This window comes from Salvelinus alpinus, chromosome 10 (assembly GCF_045679555.1).
Source record: "Salvelinus alpinus chromosome 10, SLU_Salpinus.1, whole genome shotgun sequence".
NCBI lineage: Eukaryota > Metazoa > Chordata > Actinopteri > Salmoniformes > Salmonidae > Salvelinus > Salvelinus alpinus.
In genome coordinates this window covers 39722107-39740343 of record NC_092095.1, presented here as the reverse complement: position 1 = coordinate 39740343, position 18237 = coordinate 39722107, and the positions used below count along the sequence as shown (strand labels likewise).

Sequence of the window (18237 nt, the reverse complement as noted above, 5' to 3'; positions counted from 1 at the left end):
AGTTTTAACAGCTTCTACACCCAAGCCATAAGACTGCTGAGCAATGGATCAAATGGTCAACTGGACTATTTACATTGACCCCCCCTTTGTTTTTACACTGCTGCTGCTCACTGTTTATTATCTATGCATAGTCACTTTACAAATTATCTAGAGTAACCTATATCCCGCATATTGACTCGGTACCGGTATCCCATGTATATAGCCTAGTTATTGTTATGTAATTTTCTTGTGTTACTTTAGTTTATTTAGTAAATATTTTCTTAACTCTAGTTCTTGAACTTCATTGTTGGGTAAGGGCTTGTAATTAAGAATTCACGGTAAGGTGTTGTATTCGGCGCATGTGACAAATAAAATGTGATTTGATAACTTTTTTCCTCCATGAGGAAAACTCTGAAATATATAGGCCTAAATAACCTGAAGCGTCCTTGATAATATCCAACACCTCCAAAACCAATAATGTCAAGGGACACCTAATACACAGCACCTATAGGCAGTGGTGTAAAGTACTTAAGTGACAACACTTTATAGTACTAGATAAGTAGTATTTTAGGGTATCTGTACTTTACATTACTATTTATATTTTTGAGAAATGTTACTTTCACTTCACTACATTCCGAAAGAAAATATTGTACCTTTTACTCCCTACATTCCCTGACAACCAAAAGTACTCGTTACATTTTGAATGCTTAGCAGGACAGGAAAATGGTTAAATGCACGCACTTATCAGAACACCACATGGTCATCCCTAGTGCCTCTGTCCTGGCGGACTCACTAAACACAAATGCATCTTTTGTAAATAATGTCTGAGTGTTGGAAAACAGATTGACCTCAAGCAATCTGGCAATCCATACATTTTAAAAACAAGAAAATGGTTCCGTCTGCTCTGCTTAATATAAGGAATTTTAAATGATTTATTATTTTACTTTTCCATTTGATACTTAAGGTATATTTTAGCAATTACATTTACTTTTGAAACATAAGTAGATTTAAAACCAAAATACTTTTAGACTTTTACTCCAGTAGTATTTTACTGGCTGACTTTCACTTTTACTTGAGTAACTTTCTATTAAGGTATCTATGCTTTTACACAAGTACGACAATTGGGTACTTTTTCCATCACTGCCTATAGGGAGGATAAAGCCCCTCTGGGAAAGACACCAAGGTTGCATCCCAATAATCTCTCCTTCCTTCTGAATTGTGCACTCTTTCACTACGACTCCCCACACATTTAAAAACATTGGATTGGTGTAGGCATGGGCTAGACTGTGTTTCCATGTACCAGTCATTACCTTTCAAATCTATGAAGGGAAATTAAGAAGTACACACTTCAGGGGAAAATGAGAGATAATTGGAATGCAACCAAAGCTGTAAAGAGCCATACTACTAGCATGCACCTTTTCCACGTGCCACAGAGGAAGACCTGTGTGGTGTCCATATTAAGAAAGAGGCACATGGACATGGATGTGTGACTCTGTCCTATTATTGACAACGTGCACCTGCATGTGTCCCTATACCCTACTACCTCAGCAGGGTGTCCACTTAAATCTCATCTGACAATAGACACAAAAGAAGCCACCCAACATTGATTTTTAATGTTCAATGTAAACCACAATAATTCATGTTTGTATAATGCAAGTAGCCTACAAGACCCGGAGACATGAAAATGCAATAATTTCATGGAAAGAAATAGGGACATCTAAGTGCCTCTTTCTGTACTATTCATCGTATTGAAAGAAAGTAGCATTACCTCAAGCAAGTATGATAAGTGACTGGCTTGAAGCTCATTACTGCACTGTTGATAATAGTGTCAGAGGCTTATATTTAGCTCTATATCTCTTGGGCCATCACATCCTAAATGACAAGTAGTGAGGGACACAGCATCAACATCATACTATTCATGAATATTAATATCAACATACTCAGGGAGAAACTAATTACAGTGCATTGCAAAAGTATTCATCCCGCTTGGTGTTTTTACTATTTTGTTGCATTACAACCTGTAATTTAAATATATTTTTATTTGGATTTCATGTAATGGACATACACAAAATAGTCCAAATTGGTGAAGTGAATTGAAAAAAAGAACATGTTTTTAAAAATTCAACATTTAAAAAAAAACGGATAAGTGGTGTGTGCATATGTATTCACCTCCTTTGCTATGAAGCCCCTAAATAAGAGCTGGTGCAACCAATTACCTTTAGAAGTCACATAATTAATTAAATAAAGTCCACCTGTGTGCAATGATCTCAATATATATACACCTGTTCTGAAAGTCCCCAGAGTCTGCAACACAACTAAGCAAGGGGCATCACCAAGCAAACAGCACCATGAAGACCAAGGAGCGCTCCAAACAGGTCAGGGACAAAGTTGTGGAGAAGTACAGATCAGATTTGAGTTATAAAAAAATATCAGAAACTTTGAACATCCCACAGAGCACCATTAGATCCATTATAAAAAATGCTAAGTTTATGGCACCACAACAAACCTGCCAAGAGAGGGCGGCCCACCAAAACTCATGGCACAGGCAAGGAGGGAATTAATCAGAGAGGCAACAAAGAGACCAAAGATAACCCTGAAGGAGCTGCAAAAATCCACAGCGGAGATTGGAGTATCTGTCCATAGGACCACTTTAAGCCGTACACTCCACAGAGCTGGGCTTTATTGAAGAGTGGCCAGAAAAAAAGCCATTGCTTGAAGAAAATAATAAGCAAACACATTTGGTGTTCGCCAAATGGCATGTGGGAGACTCCCCAAACATATGGAAGAAGGTACTCTGGTCAGATGAGACTAAAATTGACCTTTTTGGCCATTAAGAAAAACGCTATGTCTGACGCAAACCCAACACATCTTATCACCCCAAGAACACCATCCCCACAGTGAAGCATGGTGGTGGCAGCATCATGCTGTGGGGATGTTTTTAATTGGAAGGGACTGGGAAACTGGTCAGAATTGAAGGAATGATGGATGGCACTAAATACAGGGAAATTCTTGAGGGAAACCTGTTTCAATCTTCCAGAGAGTTGAGACTGGGATGGAGGTTCACCTTCCAGCAGGACAATGACCCTAAGCATACTGCTAAAGCAACACTCAAGTGGTTTAAGAGGAAACATTTAAATGTCTTGGAATGGCCTAGTCAAAGCCCAGACCTCAATCCAATTGAGAATCTGTGGTATGACTTAAAGATTGCTGTACCCCAGCGGAACCCATCCAACTTGAATGAGCTGGAGCAGTTTCGCCTTGAAGAATGGAAAAAAATCCCAGTGGCTAGATGTGCCAAGCTTATAGAGACATACCCCAAGAGACTTGCAGCTGTAATTGCTGCAAAAGGTGGCTCTACAAAGTAATGACTTTGGGGCGGTGAATAGTTATGCACACTAACATTTTCAGTTTTTTTGTTATTTCTTGTTTTGCAATAAAAAACATGTTGCATCTTCAAAGTGGTAGGCATGTTGTGTAAATCAAATTCAAATTCAAACCCCCCAAAAAACATGTTAATTCCAGGTTGTAAGGCAATAAAATAGGAAAAATGCCAAGGGGGTGAATACTTTCGCAAGCCACTGTATTTTCTGCAATCTGAAAACTGGGATCAACAACAGTGCAACTGGGGCAAGAAAGTGAGAAGGATGCACACTGTGACCCAACTATGGTTATGTCTCAAATAGCACCCTATTCCGTATTTGGTGCTTGGCCCTGGTCAATAGTAATGCACTATATAGGGAATAAGGTGCCATTTGGGATGCTGACTTTGAATACTGCTGCGTCGCTCCCTAAAGATATTGTAAGTAGAAATTAGGCACCAATATTGAATTTTAATAGCATGAAATATTAATGTAATTGCCCTTTAATATAGACCACGTGAAGAATTCAACACCTCTTATTTTAATATGAATAAAGACTTGCTTCAGTGCCAAAATTAAGAATTTTCCCTCTGTACACATCTGTAACTTCTAAGAAGATTTTAACCCACTTAAAACCTTTTACTGCAGCGAGCTAAATCAGAGTCACACAGTGTTTCTTGATAGTTTTAAACAAATCTACTTTAAAACAAAGGTATACACCTCACACACATGGTTATGGATTCAAAAAAAGAAGACACCTGTACCATGTCAGATATAGAGTTGAAATGTATTCCATTCTGAGTTTTCTTCCCAATATGACACTTGATGTACATCACAGAAGACTGACATATAACAAAACAATTTGACATAGAGACACTGGATTAAAAAAATACAAAATAAATAATAATAATTATGAAATAAAGAACAATGTTAATAACATTCCACCCATGAGGCCTCTAGAGGGTGATTTGTTCATTTGATGGAGGAAAGGGCTACCCCAACGTTTTTACATGATGTTTTCACCATCATGTCGTTATTTTGTTGCTTTGACAAAGTCATTTCTGAAGATTATTTATTTCATGCAGTCATTCATTTACATCTGTCCCTCATTTTAAGGTCAACCCTGTTACTTGAATGAACTCTCGTTTTATGTTGAAACTATTCCAAATTATATATTTTTTATATACATATATTGAACATCTAATAATCAAATCATAGTGTAAAAGCAGGTGTGTTGGTTCTTCTCTTTTTGGCAATTATCCTGTGTTTTGTGGTGTAAAACTGAGCGGGTAGACCAGAACACGTCAACCCTGTTACCAATAGATAGACAATTAAATTAAATTGTAAAGCTTGCATTCAACTGCCACTCCCTATTGCACACAGCAACCTTGCATTCATCCTGTCATAATGGGAATATGGCTATTTTAAGATGAAAATGTCAACCCTGTTACGGTCAACCCTGTTACTTTAATTGGTACTTCATAGGCACTTACTATAGTCATTTTCTTTAACCTCTAAATATGGAAAAAACTGTTGAACATGAGCTCTTTATAACAGAATGTGAGGTGAAATCAATGTTTTTCTTGACAAAGTTACAGGTACAGTTACAGGTACAGAATTGTTGGAACGACCCAGCTACAGTCTGTGAATAGTTTTATTCATGATGTTCATTGCTGAACATTTAAGAATATGATGAAGTCAATATAATAATTTCAACATAAAATGTACAGCACAGATGTAGGATCTTAATTTGGTCAGTTTTTGTTGCTGGGAATTCTTTTATTATTTAGACTTTAAAATGTGAGACTTGATTTGCCCTAACAAAAAATGTATCAACAACAAACAAAAAAATCTGAAATTATAATCTACATAATGAATTATATTTCCTGTTACTGCAGGATTGTTTTCTTGATGTATCAAACTGGCTCAAATTAACATCCTACATCTGTAGCTGCTCCTAAAATGCATTCATATTACTAATTCATACCCTGTGTCTTTTCCGTTCACACTGAACATTCCTCTGATGATTCCTGCAGTATGTCTGTGTCCCAAATGGTACCCTGTTTCCTATAAGCCCTGGTCAAAAGTACTGCACTATAGAGGGAATAGGGTACCATTTGGGACATAGTCTATGCTTCTCAGACTCAGTCGTTAATCCCATAAAGAGAACTGACAGGAAGAAAACAAAGAGGAGACCATCAAAGGGAGGTGAAGAGGGAACTCCATACTGTGGAGCCATACTGTCAGGTCTGCCAGCTAATTGGAGTTTGACAATCCTCAGACAACACAGGCCTAAGGGATGTACTGTACACAGGCTTGCAATTATTGAATTAAAAAAGGCAGAAAGTACACAACACGCTCCAACGGTAAACACTAAAAGGTAATTATTGGAGGTCCGCTTATGGACAACTTCACAAGCCATATGGATATTTGGCATGCTTGCACACTAGTATGGGGTAAACAATATAATCAAATACAATTTTATTTGTCACATGCGCCGAATACAACAGGTGTAGTGAAACCTTACCATGAAATGCTTACTTACAAGGCCTTAACCAACAATGCAGTTTTAAGAAAATAAAGTAACACAATATAATAACAATAATGAAGCAATATACAGGGGGTACCGGTACCAAGTCAATGGGTACAGGTTAGTTGAGGGTACAGGTTAGTTGAGACCCCTGTGCTGCATGGATTCATGCAGTATTATTGAGTCAATTCATGCATCAGTATGGAGTCGATTCATGCAGTATTTTTAGAGTTGATTCATTAGGTATTATAGAGGTGATTCATGCAGTATTACACAATCCATTCGTGAAACAGTATGGTGTCACTTCATGCAGTGATTCATGCAGTATTATGAAGTCATGTAGTGGTATAGATTCGATCCATGGATCCATGAGTAAAATAAGTAACATAAACGTATATGACTTGCTATGATATGTACTACTTATGACCTAATGCCCCGCATAGGCTACTCTATATAGAAAGACTGTAGTTTCTATGATCTTGTCCTTCAGAAATGCAGTATTGTTTAATGAGTTTGGTACCAACATAGAATAGTTAGAATTCAATAGCGATGCATTCTTGAGGATTCAAGGTGAGCGAGCACAAGTAACTAGGTAACATACAGTATTATAAGTAAGGCTTGGTGGTTCTCTTTTCTAAAGTTCTTGTTGCACAAAATGAGCCTTTGACAGAGGAGCATTTTGATGACTTAAATCCCCTTGCACAAGCACAGAGGAATAGCCAGTAAAGTAGCAAAATCATTGGCAATTCTTGTCAGGTCTGTAGTGAGCATTGCTTAGTGCTGCAGAGGGGAGATAGGAAAATAGAGCCCAGAACGGATACAGAATAATTATTCTCTCTCTCTCTCTCTCTCTCTCTCTCTCTCTCTCTCTCTCTCTCTCTCTCTCTCTCTCTCTCTCTCTCTCTCTCTCTCTCTCTCTCTCTCTCTCTCTTTTCATTACTGTAAGTACTGATAATAAGCAGGTTCATAATACGCAACAGTCACTCGCTTATATTAGAAAGGACGACATTCCAATGCACTTACATCTATTTTTCCATGGATTGTTTACTCATCCAAACATCATCCACCTCAACACACCTCAAAAAAAGTTTGGGTTTTTCTTTATTTTTTACTATGTTCTACATTGTAGAATAATAGTGATGACATGAAAACTATGAAATAACACATGGAATCATGTAGTAACCAAAAAAGTTTTAAACATATCAAAATACATGTTATATTTGAGATTCTTCAAAGTAGCCACCCTTTGCCTTGATGACAACTTTGCACACGCTTGGCATTCTCTCAACCAGCATTATGAGGTCGTGACCTGGAATGCATTTAAATTAATAGGTGGGCCTTCTTACAAGTTAAGGAGGCATGTATAAGTAAAAAAGGCACATTTTATCATGTTTTTCATAAAAAAAGGTTTGTGATACAAATATAAAAACATATTAAACATCCTTTCTCCCAATGCAGTTACTATGTGAGAATTGCCAGAACAATCTGAGATACCCAAAATATTTTCCACTCCCGCTGGAGTGCTGGAAAGCCCTTAGTCCTATAATCTATATTGAACAAAAATATAAACGCAACATGTAAAGTGTTAGTCCCATTTTTCATGAGCTGAGAAAAAAGATCCCAGAAATGTCCCATACACACAAAGTTAATTTCTTTCAAATGTTATGCTCAAAATTGCTTACCTGTTAGTGAGCATTTCTCATTTGTCAAGATAATCCATCCACATGACAGGTCTTTACACAGGTACACCTTGTGCCGGGGACAATAAAATGTCACTCTAAAATGTGCAGTTTTGTAACACAACACAATGCCACAGATGTCTTAAGTTTTAAGGGAGTGTACAATTGGCATGCTGACTGCAAGAATGTCCACAGGAGAATTGAATGTTGACTTTTCTACCGTAAGCCACCTCTAACATTGTTTTAGAGAATTTAGCAGTACGTCCAACCGGCCTCAAAACCTCAGAACACGTGTAACCACGCCAGCGCAGGACCTCCACATCCAGCTTCTTCCCTTGCGGGATGGTCTGAGACAATCCACCCAGACAGCTGATGAAACTGTGGGTTTGCACAACCGTAGAATTCCTACACAAACTGTCAGAAACCGTCTCAGGGAAGCGTCGTGTGAGGGGTTTGCTGATGTCAGCGTTGCAAACAGGTGCCCATGGTGGCAGTGGGGTTATGGTATGGGAAGGCATAAGCTACAGGCAACAAACACAATTGCATTTTATCGATGGTAATTTGAATGCACAGAGATACGGTGACGAGATCCTGAGGCCCATTGTCGTGTCATTCATCCGCAGCTTTCACCTCATGTTTTAGCATGCACAGCCCCATGTCGCAAGGATCTGTACACAATTCCTGTGCGCTGAAAATGTCTCAGTTTGTCCATAGGCTGCATACTCACTAGACATGTCACCCATTGAGCATGTTTGGAATGCTCTGGACCAACCTGTACGACAGCGTGTTCCAGTTCCCGGCAAAATCCAGCAACTTCGCACATCCATTGAAGAGGAGTTGGACAACATTCCACAGTCCACAATCAACAGCCTGATCAACTCTATGCGAAGGAGAGGTCACGTTGCATGAGGCAAATGGTGGTCACACCAGATACTGACTGGTTTTCTGATCCACGCCCCTATTGTTTATTTTAAGGTATGTGACTAACAGATGCATATCTGTATTCCCAGTCATGTGAAATCCATAGATTATGGCCTAATGAATGTATTTAAGTTGACTGATTTACTTATAGGAACTGTAACTCAGTAAAATCTTTGAAATTGTTGCATGTTGCGTTTATATTTTTGTTTAGTGTATAATCTTGGACATAAACTCAAGTTGTTGTACTCTGGGATTATACACATTCAGTAGTGTTATTTCAGATTTTTCATTTTTTCCTATGAACAGTAGAAACTGAATGTGAAGAAATTGTAGTGGGAACTGAAGACCGGCAACATTTGATTACAGACACAAAGCATCACACACTACCACGAGGTTAAAGGGGTTTTGTTCACATGCATAGCTTGGATGGAACTGAATGTGATGTGGGCCACTGCACCCTTACAAAAAGAAACTCCAGACACAAAAGCCGTCTGATTACATTGCAAGTGTTCACACTTCAGAGCCATACTGAAGAAGTAGGCCTCCCTCCACGAGGGCTTGGCTTGTTAAATACTCTCACTCATGCTAGTGGCAGTCTGAAATGGCTCGCTGAAGATCAGGTGATAGTGAATAAACAACTCCAAGAGGCACATGCAGTGGAGTTTTCTGACAAATACACACCTGGGCAAATTTTACTAAAGTTTTGCGGAGTAGGAGTGCTGATTTAGGATCAGGGCATCCCTGTTCATGTAATCATTAATAACTGATCTTAGATTAGCACTACCCTGAGACACTTTGTGAATTTGGGCCATTCGCAATGTAAAGTTCACCTAAAAGAGAAGCCATTTCAGCATCATGAACAGTTTAAATCTTTCCAGCATAATATTTTATATGATGTACATCTATGATGAGCCCTAAATGTCTGAGTTGTGTATTGAGACTGCCTACATCATGATAAGATACCAGATTGATCCAGTGTTTAGGTAAACCTGCTCCTAAAATGTACCAATATTGTTCTGGTACCATAAAAGCTGAAGAAACGAGTTCTCAACAAACCGAAACAATAACATCATTATTTATCTTCCCACATTTAAAGATTTTACACCGGCTGATAGACAAACTCAACTGAGAGGAACACTGATGTCTCTTCATTATGCAGACAATGCAGTCTAACCTACTAGCCTATCTATAGCTATATACAGTATTTAGCTGGTAGCCTATTTATATTGCACATTGGAAGTCAGACTCCACACTGTCAGGTTTTTCCTACTAATTACTCATAGGCTTACCAGTGTTCACAGAAGTGGGGTCGCTCTCATGAGTGCCGCTGGGTCTTAGTTTTCTGGGAGAGAAGGAGCAGGAGAAAGAGGGCCGGCACTCTCACTAGAGGAACTGTCACTATTCTCGAGGGGAGTAAGAAGAAGAGGAGCAAGGCCACTGTCATTGCCAGTCCCGAGCAGTGAGGTCTCTGTCAGGAATGGGAGGTTGCTAGTGGTAGCTGCTACATAAGTAGGCCTACTAGCTTCTATCTGCGATGGTGTTTCGACAGTCGAGGACGAGGTGGTAGATCTGTAATTGGCACAAGCTTGATCAGATAAAGCATTTTTGCTGCATTTTCATGCACCACTTTGTCTTGCCTTTTGTTTGTCCATATTTAACAATGAACTCACTCTCCGAACTTATTCACCTAACTTTTTTTTAACTTGATAGCCAATTATGTGAGGAGGCTGAGGCGGTCTGCCGTTGGCGCAGCTGAGAAATTGGCTAATTGGATGCATTAAACTATATTGTACCCATGTATATTGGACAAAACAAACAGTTTGCTTGCTACATATGGACATTTAATAGGAGGGTTACTGTCAAAGTTATTTATACAAAATTGTATTACAATTTAGACAGTGTTGGTTGGTCCCCCCACCTTGTGGGGGCTGAGGGGGTTTCCGCTACGCCAGTGGAGAGGAGGAAGATACTTTAGCTGTATGTGGGTTTAGTGAGAGGGGTGGTGGATGGGGGACTTGAATGGATGTGAAATAAATAAATCCTCCCACAGTGCACTGTAAATGCAATGAAATTATCTTCATGAGAAAGACCTGATGACTTGGTTCTGGGCCTTTAGGTGCCTGTCCATCGGCCCTGGCTTTTCACGACATTTTCATCACAGACACCAACTCCAGAGTATTCATTGAGACCTCATGTCATTCTGACAGTTTAATTGTGAATGATTTTGGACACTGGGTGAGTCAAGAGCCAGCACATGTGATTGCTGTCATGCAAAGAAACTTGCCAGTGTACCAGCAAGAGTTCATCAGAGTCAGGAAGAAAGCCTGAATTCTGTGAAGTGAAATGTCATTCCCCTGACTTGATTGATTCATTATTTTTCTCTCCGTTACCCACTTCCCTCTTCTCTCCATCTTTGTCTTCTTGTTGTTCCCCTGTCTCCAACGCGTCAGGACGATGCTATCTGCCAAACTGGTAGTCATATCCTCCTACTCCACCCTGTACCGTGACACTTGTTTACTCCTGAGGATGAGGCAGGTGATGAAAGCCAGCTTCCTCTGAGAAAATTGGCTGTCGACAGTCACCTCGTTCCCCTCCCTCAGGATGATAACTGTAACGTCGTCTCTAACACTGCGACTAGCTGTCTCTGTGTTAGCACTAACACTGGTGGCTTGACACGTCACTCCTTTGATCTAAAGTGGGGGGTTATAGCTCTGAGAAATATTTCCACTTTTATGCGTTCTTATCTGGTCCCTGACTGGCTAACACAAGCCTCTGTCAGTTGAAGAGCTGTGTCAGCATGAGAGAGGAGGATATCAGGCCCTTGGCGATGTGAGGTACTGGGTCAGTTATTTTATCTAGCCGTTATGTCTACCTCATGACTTGATTTGGTTAAATTGTCTGTCGTATATGGAACATCTATTCCTCCTCTATGTGTCATGTTAAATCGCTATTTTGAGTGATGATTCTTAATTCTTTTACTCATTTATAACCAACTTTGTTGTTTTTGAATTGTTGTGTGAATGAGGGAAGGATGGCTGGAATTAGTTGCCTGTTGCTAGGATATAGAAGCCCATTCCCTTCACCTATGATCATTGGCCTAACAAGCTAGTACTTACCTTAAGGGAGTTCTCATTTGGTGCACTCCTCTCTATTTATGTATACATTTTCTGAAACTATTGAAAGTTATGTCACGTACAACAGGAACAGTCCTCTGGACTGAGTGTACTTTGACATAATCGATCACCTCAAGGCAGCATACCAAGAATGTCCCATAAAAATGGTGCCCAAAACCCTTACCTTGCCAACATACTGGTTGTCATTCCCTGTGTACTCCTCCAGAAGAAAGAATTGATTCCACATCCATCCTCTTTTGGAGCGCTGGAGTATCCTTCCATCATCCTTCTCCTGCAATGTTCCCAAGAGATTCACAGTATTTCCAGGTGCCACAGGCAGGGCATTGGTTGGCTGCAGGATGGAGAGCATCAGTAGACCCAGGAAGTGATTGGTTATCATGGTATCCAATCACACGGGGAAATAGTTCTGTATGACTAATGAGTTATGGTAATGGCCTTCTGGTAGGATGCACGCTGGAATGAAATGTAACCAAATCAGGCATTGTAGTCTTCTTCCCTTTGATCCCTTATTGATCCCTGTGAAGAAGAAGAGCATGGATAAATTAGAGAGATAACACAAGCAGGATATTGACTTGAGGCAGTCATATTGGGTTTCAATATCCTCCCAATGGTCATATTGTCTGATTGTGTCTAATACAGATGTAGGATCTTAATTTGATCACCTGTTGCAGGAGGACTTTTCTGCAGTGCATGAAATAAAACATGTGTAGTGCATTTGAGGTTTAAAACGGCTTCTGAAGTTTGTAATTTCCAATTTGAAATGACAGACTTCCAAACATGTACATGAATTATAATCCACATAATAATTCACATTCGTTGTTGCAGGATAATTTTCCTGCTCGAGCAAAATCATATGAAGATATTAAGATATTTGATCTGTATCAAGAGATAATTGGTTTCAAAGCTCTTTAGTGTTGCCAGTGTTGTACATTGCTACTGTTTAATCTTCCTAGAGAAAAATACAGGCAACATAAACATGTCGCCCCCCCACCCCTTGGGTCAATTGAGATTGCATGTGACTAACACATTTTTGTTAATTACTATAGCTCCCGCCTTGGCCCAGTCAGTGTAATTTTGTAAATGCCAGATCTATACCAAGCCTCATCATTCACCCAAACTTCGTCAAAATCGGGCCAGTGCCATCTGAAATATCGCGTGTGACTAATGTACGAACGGATGGACAGATGGAGACAGATCCACAGTTCCCTGTCCAATTTCATCGTGGGGGACAATTATGAATTATATGGAATTAGAAACTTCCTTAAATGCGTTCAGTAATTATCTTTGGCGATATTCAATCCATTTTGCATATGTCCAGCGTTACGAAATTTAAGTTCAGCTAAAGACAATGCTCCCGCATTGGCAGAGACTGCTTTCAAGGTAAACGCTGCATGTGTTGGCCCAATCAGAAATTACCTTTAAAATGTCTATAGTGCAATCTGTAATGCTTCAGCGATACAGCTTGAATTGAGCTTTTAGTAAAGGAATTATAGTTCCAATCGGCAAGTCAAACAGTCATACATTTAACCTACGATTAGCTCTGTTAAACTAGCTTAAACTGGCTGGTAGCCAAACTTGTAGCAGATTTGATCAATTTGATTGGTAATAGAGTAATGCAGTCCAGAATAATATTTACCCGCAAGGTGTGCAGGTCAAATGATTTGCCATAAACTGTCACACCCTGATCTGTGCCACCTGCCCTTGTGCTTGTCTCCACCCCCTCCACGTGTCGCCCATCTTCCCCACTTATCCTCTGGGTATTTATACCTGTGTTTTCTATCTGTCTAGGCCAGTTCGTCTTGTTTGTTCAAGTCAACCAGCATTTTTCTCTGTTCCTGTTTTTCCACAGTCTCTCTTTTTCACAAAGTCTGCACTTGGGTCTTACCTTGATTCCTGATATAAACATAAGTACCAACGGTTGATAAATAATCCATAAACAATTGTAAAGGATGAATTTCATAAATACATATGTGAAAATCAAGAGTAATTTGTTTTTGGTTACAGTCAAGGATATGTTTTGTATTATTCTACAAAGGCCTACTGCAACACGTTGCCTAGCCTATTTTAATTTCCCTTACAGTAAAACATTAAAATGTAATACATTGATCAATATTTTTTTTTTTAGATTTGATTAGTAGAGTAGTAATACAGTTTAGTAACAGCTATTTTCTGTTTTCATCATTAGTTTAATTTTGCTAGCCAGTTGTGAAATGAAACAATAGGTATTGACAAAGTTAATTAAATTCCGCCAGGCTAGAATGGTAATTGAAGGAAGTTAGCTCGCTTCCCAGCTACTTAGCTAGCTAGCTAACTCAACCACAGTTTTCCTAGCCTGGTTCAAATTCAACTTAAGCTAGCCATCTTCCTGTGTATTGATATATGGTGACTGACCACTGACAAAGCTATATCTACTGGGCTTGCTGGCAGCCAAACCTTGGCTTCTAAAGGTAGCCATTGTATTATTGACTCCATGGCACGTGCTATGTAGACAGTGCGTTGTTTAGCAACAAAACCGATGAGTGCGCAACCGTGTAGCAAAGAGGCTGGGTTGGCTTAGAATCAAAGGATTGCTGACAACATGTAAACTATATTTCCTCTCCAAATCTTTATTGAAATAATAAATACATTTGCACAATGAGCACTTGTTGTCTTTCAAACACATTGATAATTTTAGCCATATTGTATAAGCATAGACGTGACAAGAGTCGAAAAACCTCAAAACAAGACAGACATGGTGTCATAACAAGAGACAACGAGCCACCTACGAATCCCCACATGGCAGCTTCTTGTCATTGTTGTTAGCTGTCTGGCCACCCAGAATCATAAAAAACACAGACCTCTGCCACCCTCGAAGCGCACACATCGTCTTTGTGACGTTGTCAGCTAACCAGTCTATAGTACCTAGATGAAGCAGAATCCCCACCAGGGCCAGCCTTGATAGGTCATTTGCGGATGCATGCATCATTTATGGACTTTGGAAAGTTAATCCTAATAAATCTTGTCCTCCCTTTTATAAAAGAGCCCATTTAGTGTGACGCTGGTGGAAAGGCCATAGTACCAGCGTCATCCTGACAAGCATTCATTGTGTAACTCACGAGGGGCCTTGAACACGCAAGGACCATATTTGATAATTTTCTGCTTTTGTTCAACAATCAAAAAAAAATTGGGGAACGAACAAAGGACCTTGTTTGTAGCCAAATGAGTACGGTTCCATTGATGAAACTGAAGCACTGCCACATGTAAATGAATTATTTCCCCATGAATGCAAATCAAATAATTCAGCTAATGAGATCTCAAAATAAAACATTATTCATTCCATCAGTCTTAAAGAGCACTGTGGAATGTAATTCATGTCATTAAGGCTAATGCCTATACTGAATCAAACCGTGACTCTCAAAGAGGCAGGTTATGGCTTATATCCAAATGTTAAAAGGTTAGGACAGTAACAGAGAGAGACAGTTGTGATTGGGGAAACTGGTATGGCCTCAGCTGTCATCCAAGGTCAAGCCTTCAAAATATAAAGTATAACTAAACCATTAAAGTTCATTTTCAGTCAGCAAGACCCCGGTCGAGCAGTTTCCCAGATGTTTAACCTTGTTAAAGTACAAGAACAGAAAACGATCACTAATTTAATAAAAATGTGCACTACATGAGGACAAAGTAATCATTTTCACAAAACATACAGTACGCTTAACAACATGTACTGTATGAACCAAGAAAATGTGATATCAACTGTAGGTGTCGCTCTCCCTACCACCAGATAGAAGATACAGAATAAAGCCACGATGATTGGGGGAAGTCGTGGGGTGCCAGTAAGCCATAAGCTGATGATGATGTGCTGTTATCACTTCACTACGTGCCCAGGCTTTGCCATGAGTATGACAGGCGGCATGGCAGGCGCAGAACCTCGGAAATCGGGAAACATTGGCTGGCAATTAATTTGATCTGATTCCTGTGATTGCATTTTCTAATTATCATTCAAGGCTGTCCTTGAGTTTTAATAGCATTCTGGATATTAATCTTTGATGCACCATGTCTATTAAGCATTAGGCCAGTGTGTCTTTTTAAAATTCCTCCACACCCTGAGCAGAGCGTACTGACTCGATTTCTTGACCAGATGCTATAACTCCTCTCACTGAATCATCTTGATTTGATTAGTCAATTAAATGCCTACAGTATATTAAAAAAGTTGTTTATGATTATATTAGGTGGTAGGAAGCTTGAGAGGCTTGGCATGCAAACAGACAGAGATGCATGAAACAAACAATTCATTAAATATGCTCTTTAAAGTTAAGTCTTTGAGTAGAGCGTTTGGCAATTTATGGTTGTCCATTCTGGCAAAAGCTAGTGGAATAAACACTATTTCTATGAAGGCTTATATGGTTATCAACCATTTGTCTGTCCTTTGAATATGACTTTTATGAACACACACCGTGTTGAATAAGTTGGGAGTGTTTAGACTCCTAACAGACACGGTCAGTGGAATTGCTCTCGCCCTTTATACTGTATGAGTATTCTGGGTGCATTTCTCCTGAGATTCATAACCTATCTGCAACAGCAGCCTTAATATGAAATAAATAACCACCCTGAGACCAGCTAAGACCATTCCATTTAGCAATACACTGCCGATTGCTCCCTAAGCATCCCTTATAATGGAGTGTTTATATGTTTATATATATATATATGTATATATATATATATATGTATATATATATATATAGGCCACTGATGCCCACATACTCTTCTACAATAATCAAACTTCAGTCGCAAACACAAATCTTGCTCTGCAATCAGAAAACTCTTACAGACCACCAGTGGTCCACGTCCCACAGTTTGAGAATGTCTTATTTATGTTACATTCTACCAAAATATGACCCAATACATCATGGGCTATATTTTTTGTTCATGTGATGTCCCTGTGGATAGACCTATCTTAGCAAGACGGAGCGATGGTTTGAATAAGTATTTGCCAAAAACAATTTGTGGTTCTTCTTTTAACAAAACTGTGCACTTGAGATTAAGGCAGTTGTGGTGCAATGAGGTCAAGGACTATAAATGCCTGTTTTGTGATTGACAGATTGAGTGGCTTTAGCTACTGATTGCACACTGACAGACTACACAATTGACAGACCACCACAGAGCCTAAGTGCTACTACAGTAGGGGCGGTGATGCAGCTGTGAAAAAGCAGCAGACCTGAAAAAAGTGTCCACTTGGTGGAGCCCTAGACCTTTCCAACATCGCTAGCATCCTGGCTGCCTGCTGCAGTCTCTGGCAAGGCTTGACAACTCTTTACAGAACCTGCTGCAAATTTGAAATGCAATTTTTTAAATGCTGTCTTCACTTTGTACCCTGAAAACTGGTCCAAAGGGAGGTGGAACTATACAATGTGTGAGGCCCTGAACAGACAAAATCCTTCCTATTGCATAAATTGTCACGTAGAGTTAGTGGTGTAATTTTGATGCACTAAAACTGAACGGAAAGCTTACAATTTCATTCACAATTTATTTTGCAGTCCATGTCAGCTCATTGATTATATTTTGTATTATGTGTTTTAGATGAGCCCCACTACACAAAATGTACTTTGTTGCCTGATCCAAGCATTTTATAACAATGACAACCCTTCTGATCCGCATGTGATTTTTTTCTCCAGATTTCCCTATATATATCCAACGTGTTCATTTAGAATTTGGTCTGTCATGTTTCAATTTGAGCCTGTTGAAAGCATTGGTTGAGTGTTTGGGAGAGAGATAGAGAACCATGCAGTGTCTGTGTGGGAGGGATACAGGATTTTGCTATTATTCATTCGAACGCTGAAAGGCCATTACATATCTGGCAATAATAATTCATGAAAATGTTAGTGGTTAATTTGTGTTAAACAATAATGGCATTACCCAAATGACCCAGTACAAACTGCACCCTTATAAATCACATGTGTGACTATAAGGCGGTATCTACCAAGCCCCATAGCACACAACAGCGGATAGGGAGAGGAAGAAAGACAAGGAGAGAGAGAAAGAGACAGAGGGATGCAGAGATGGAGAGAAAGATAGAGACAGAGACATGGGGATGGAGAGAGAGAGAGAGGGACAGAGAGATTAGTTCTGTGCTGTAGGGTATATAGAACATAAACATCCTAACATACTCATTGCCCCTCTTATTGCAGTGCTCAAAACCCCACAATGAACTCTTTCACCCTTCCATGAATCTGAGCTGAGGTAGGAGCAGTAGTGCATTGCCTCACCATCAAACCTGCTTACACTTAATTACATGTAAGGTTTTGCCATTGCTACCACACACACACAAATCACTCTTGTAGCTGACATAAAAGTCTGAATATGAGTTAGCTTATTGGAAGCGTGTGAGGCCGGTCATGAAACATTTAATCAGAGTGAGACACTGGAGGAATCTGTAAATCTGTCGTATGGGCTAGCACAATGCAAGTCCTATTTTGTTTAGGAAGTCTCTAAATTTACAGGTAACTGCCAAAAATAATAAAACTCGAGTAAATGAAGGATACATATAATTATAAGTATATTGAAGTAGGTGCTTTCACACGTGTGGTTCCAGAGTTAATTAAGTAATTAACATCCCATCGTGCTTAGGGTCATGTATAAAAATTCCCAGTAGCCCATTG

The 18237-nt window shown here is 39.4% G+C and overlaps 1 protein-coding gene across 2 annotated transcripts in view; it reads right to left on the bottom strand.

Annotated features, from left to right (window-relative positions):
- The window catches only part of LOC139532043 (cadherin-10-like), a 41522-nt gene that overhangs the window by 21977 nt on the left and 1308 nt on the right, over window positions 1–18237 (bottom strand). For both annotated transcript variants that reach the window (XM_071329155.1, XM_071329154.1), the window contains exon 2: window positions 11766–12118. In XM_071329155.1, the coding sequence (XP_071185256.1) occupies window positions 11766–11981 (216 nt within the window). In that variant the 5' untranslated portion in view covers window positions 11982–12118. The remainder of the gene's footprint in view (window positions 1–11765; window positions 12119–18237) is intronic.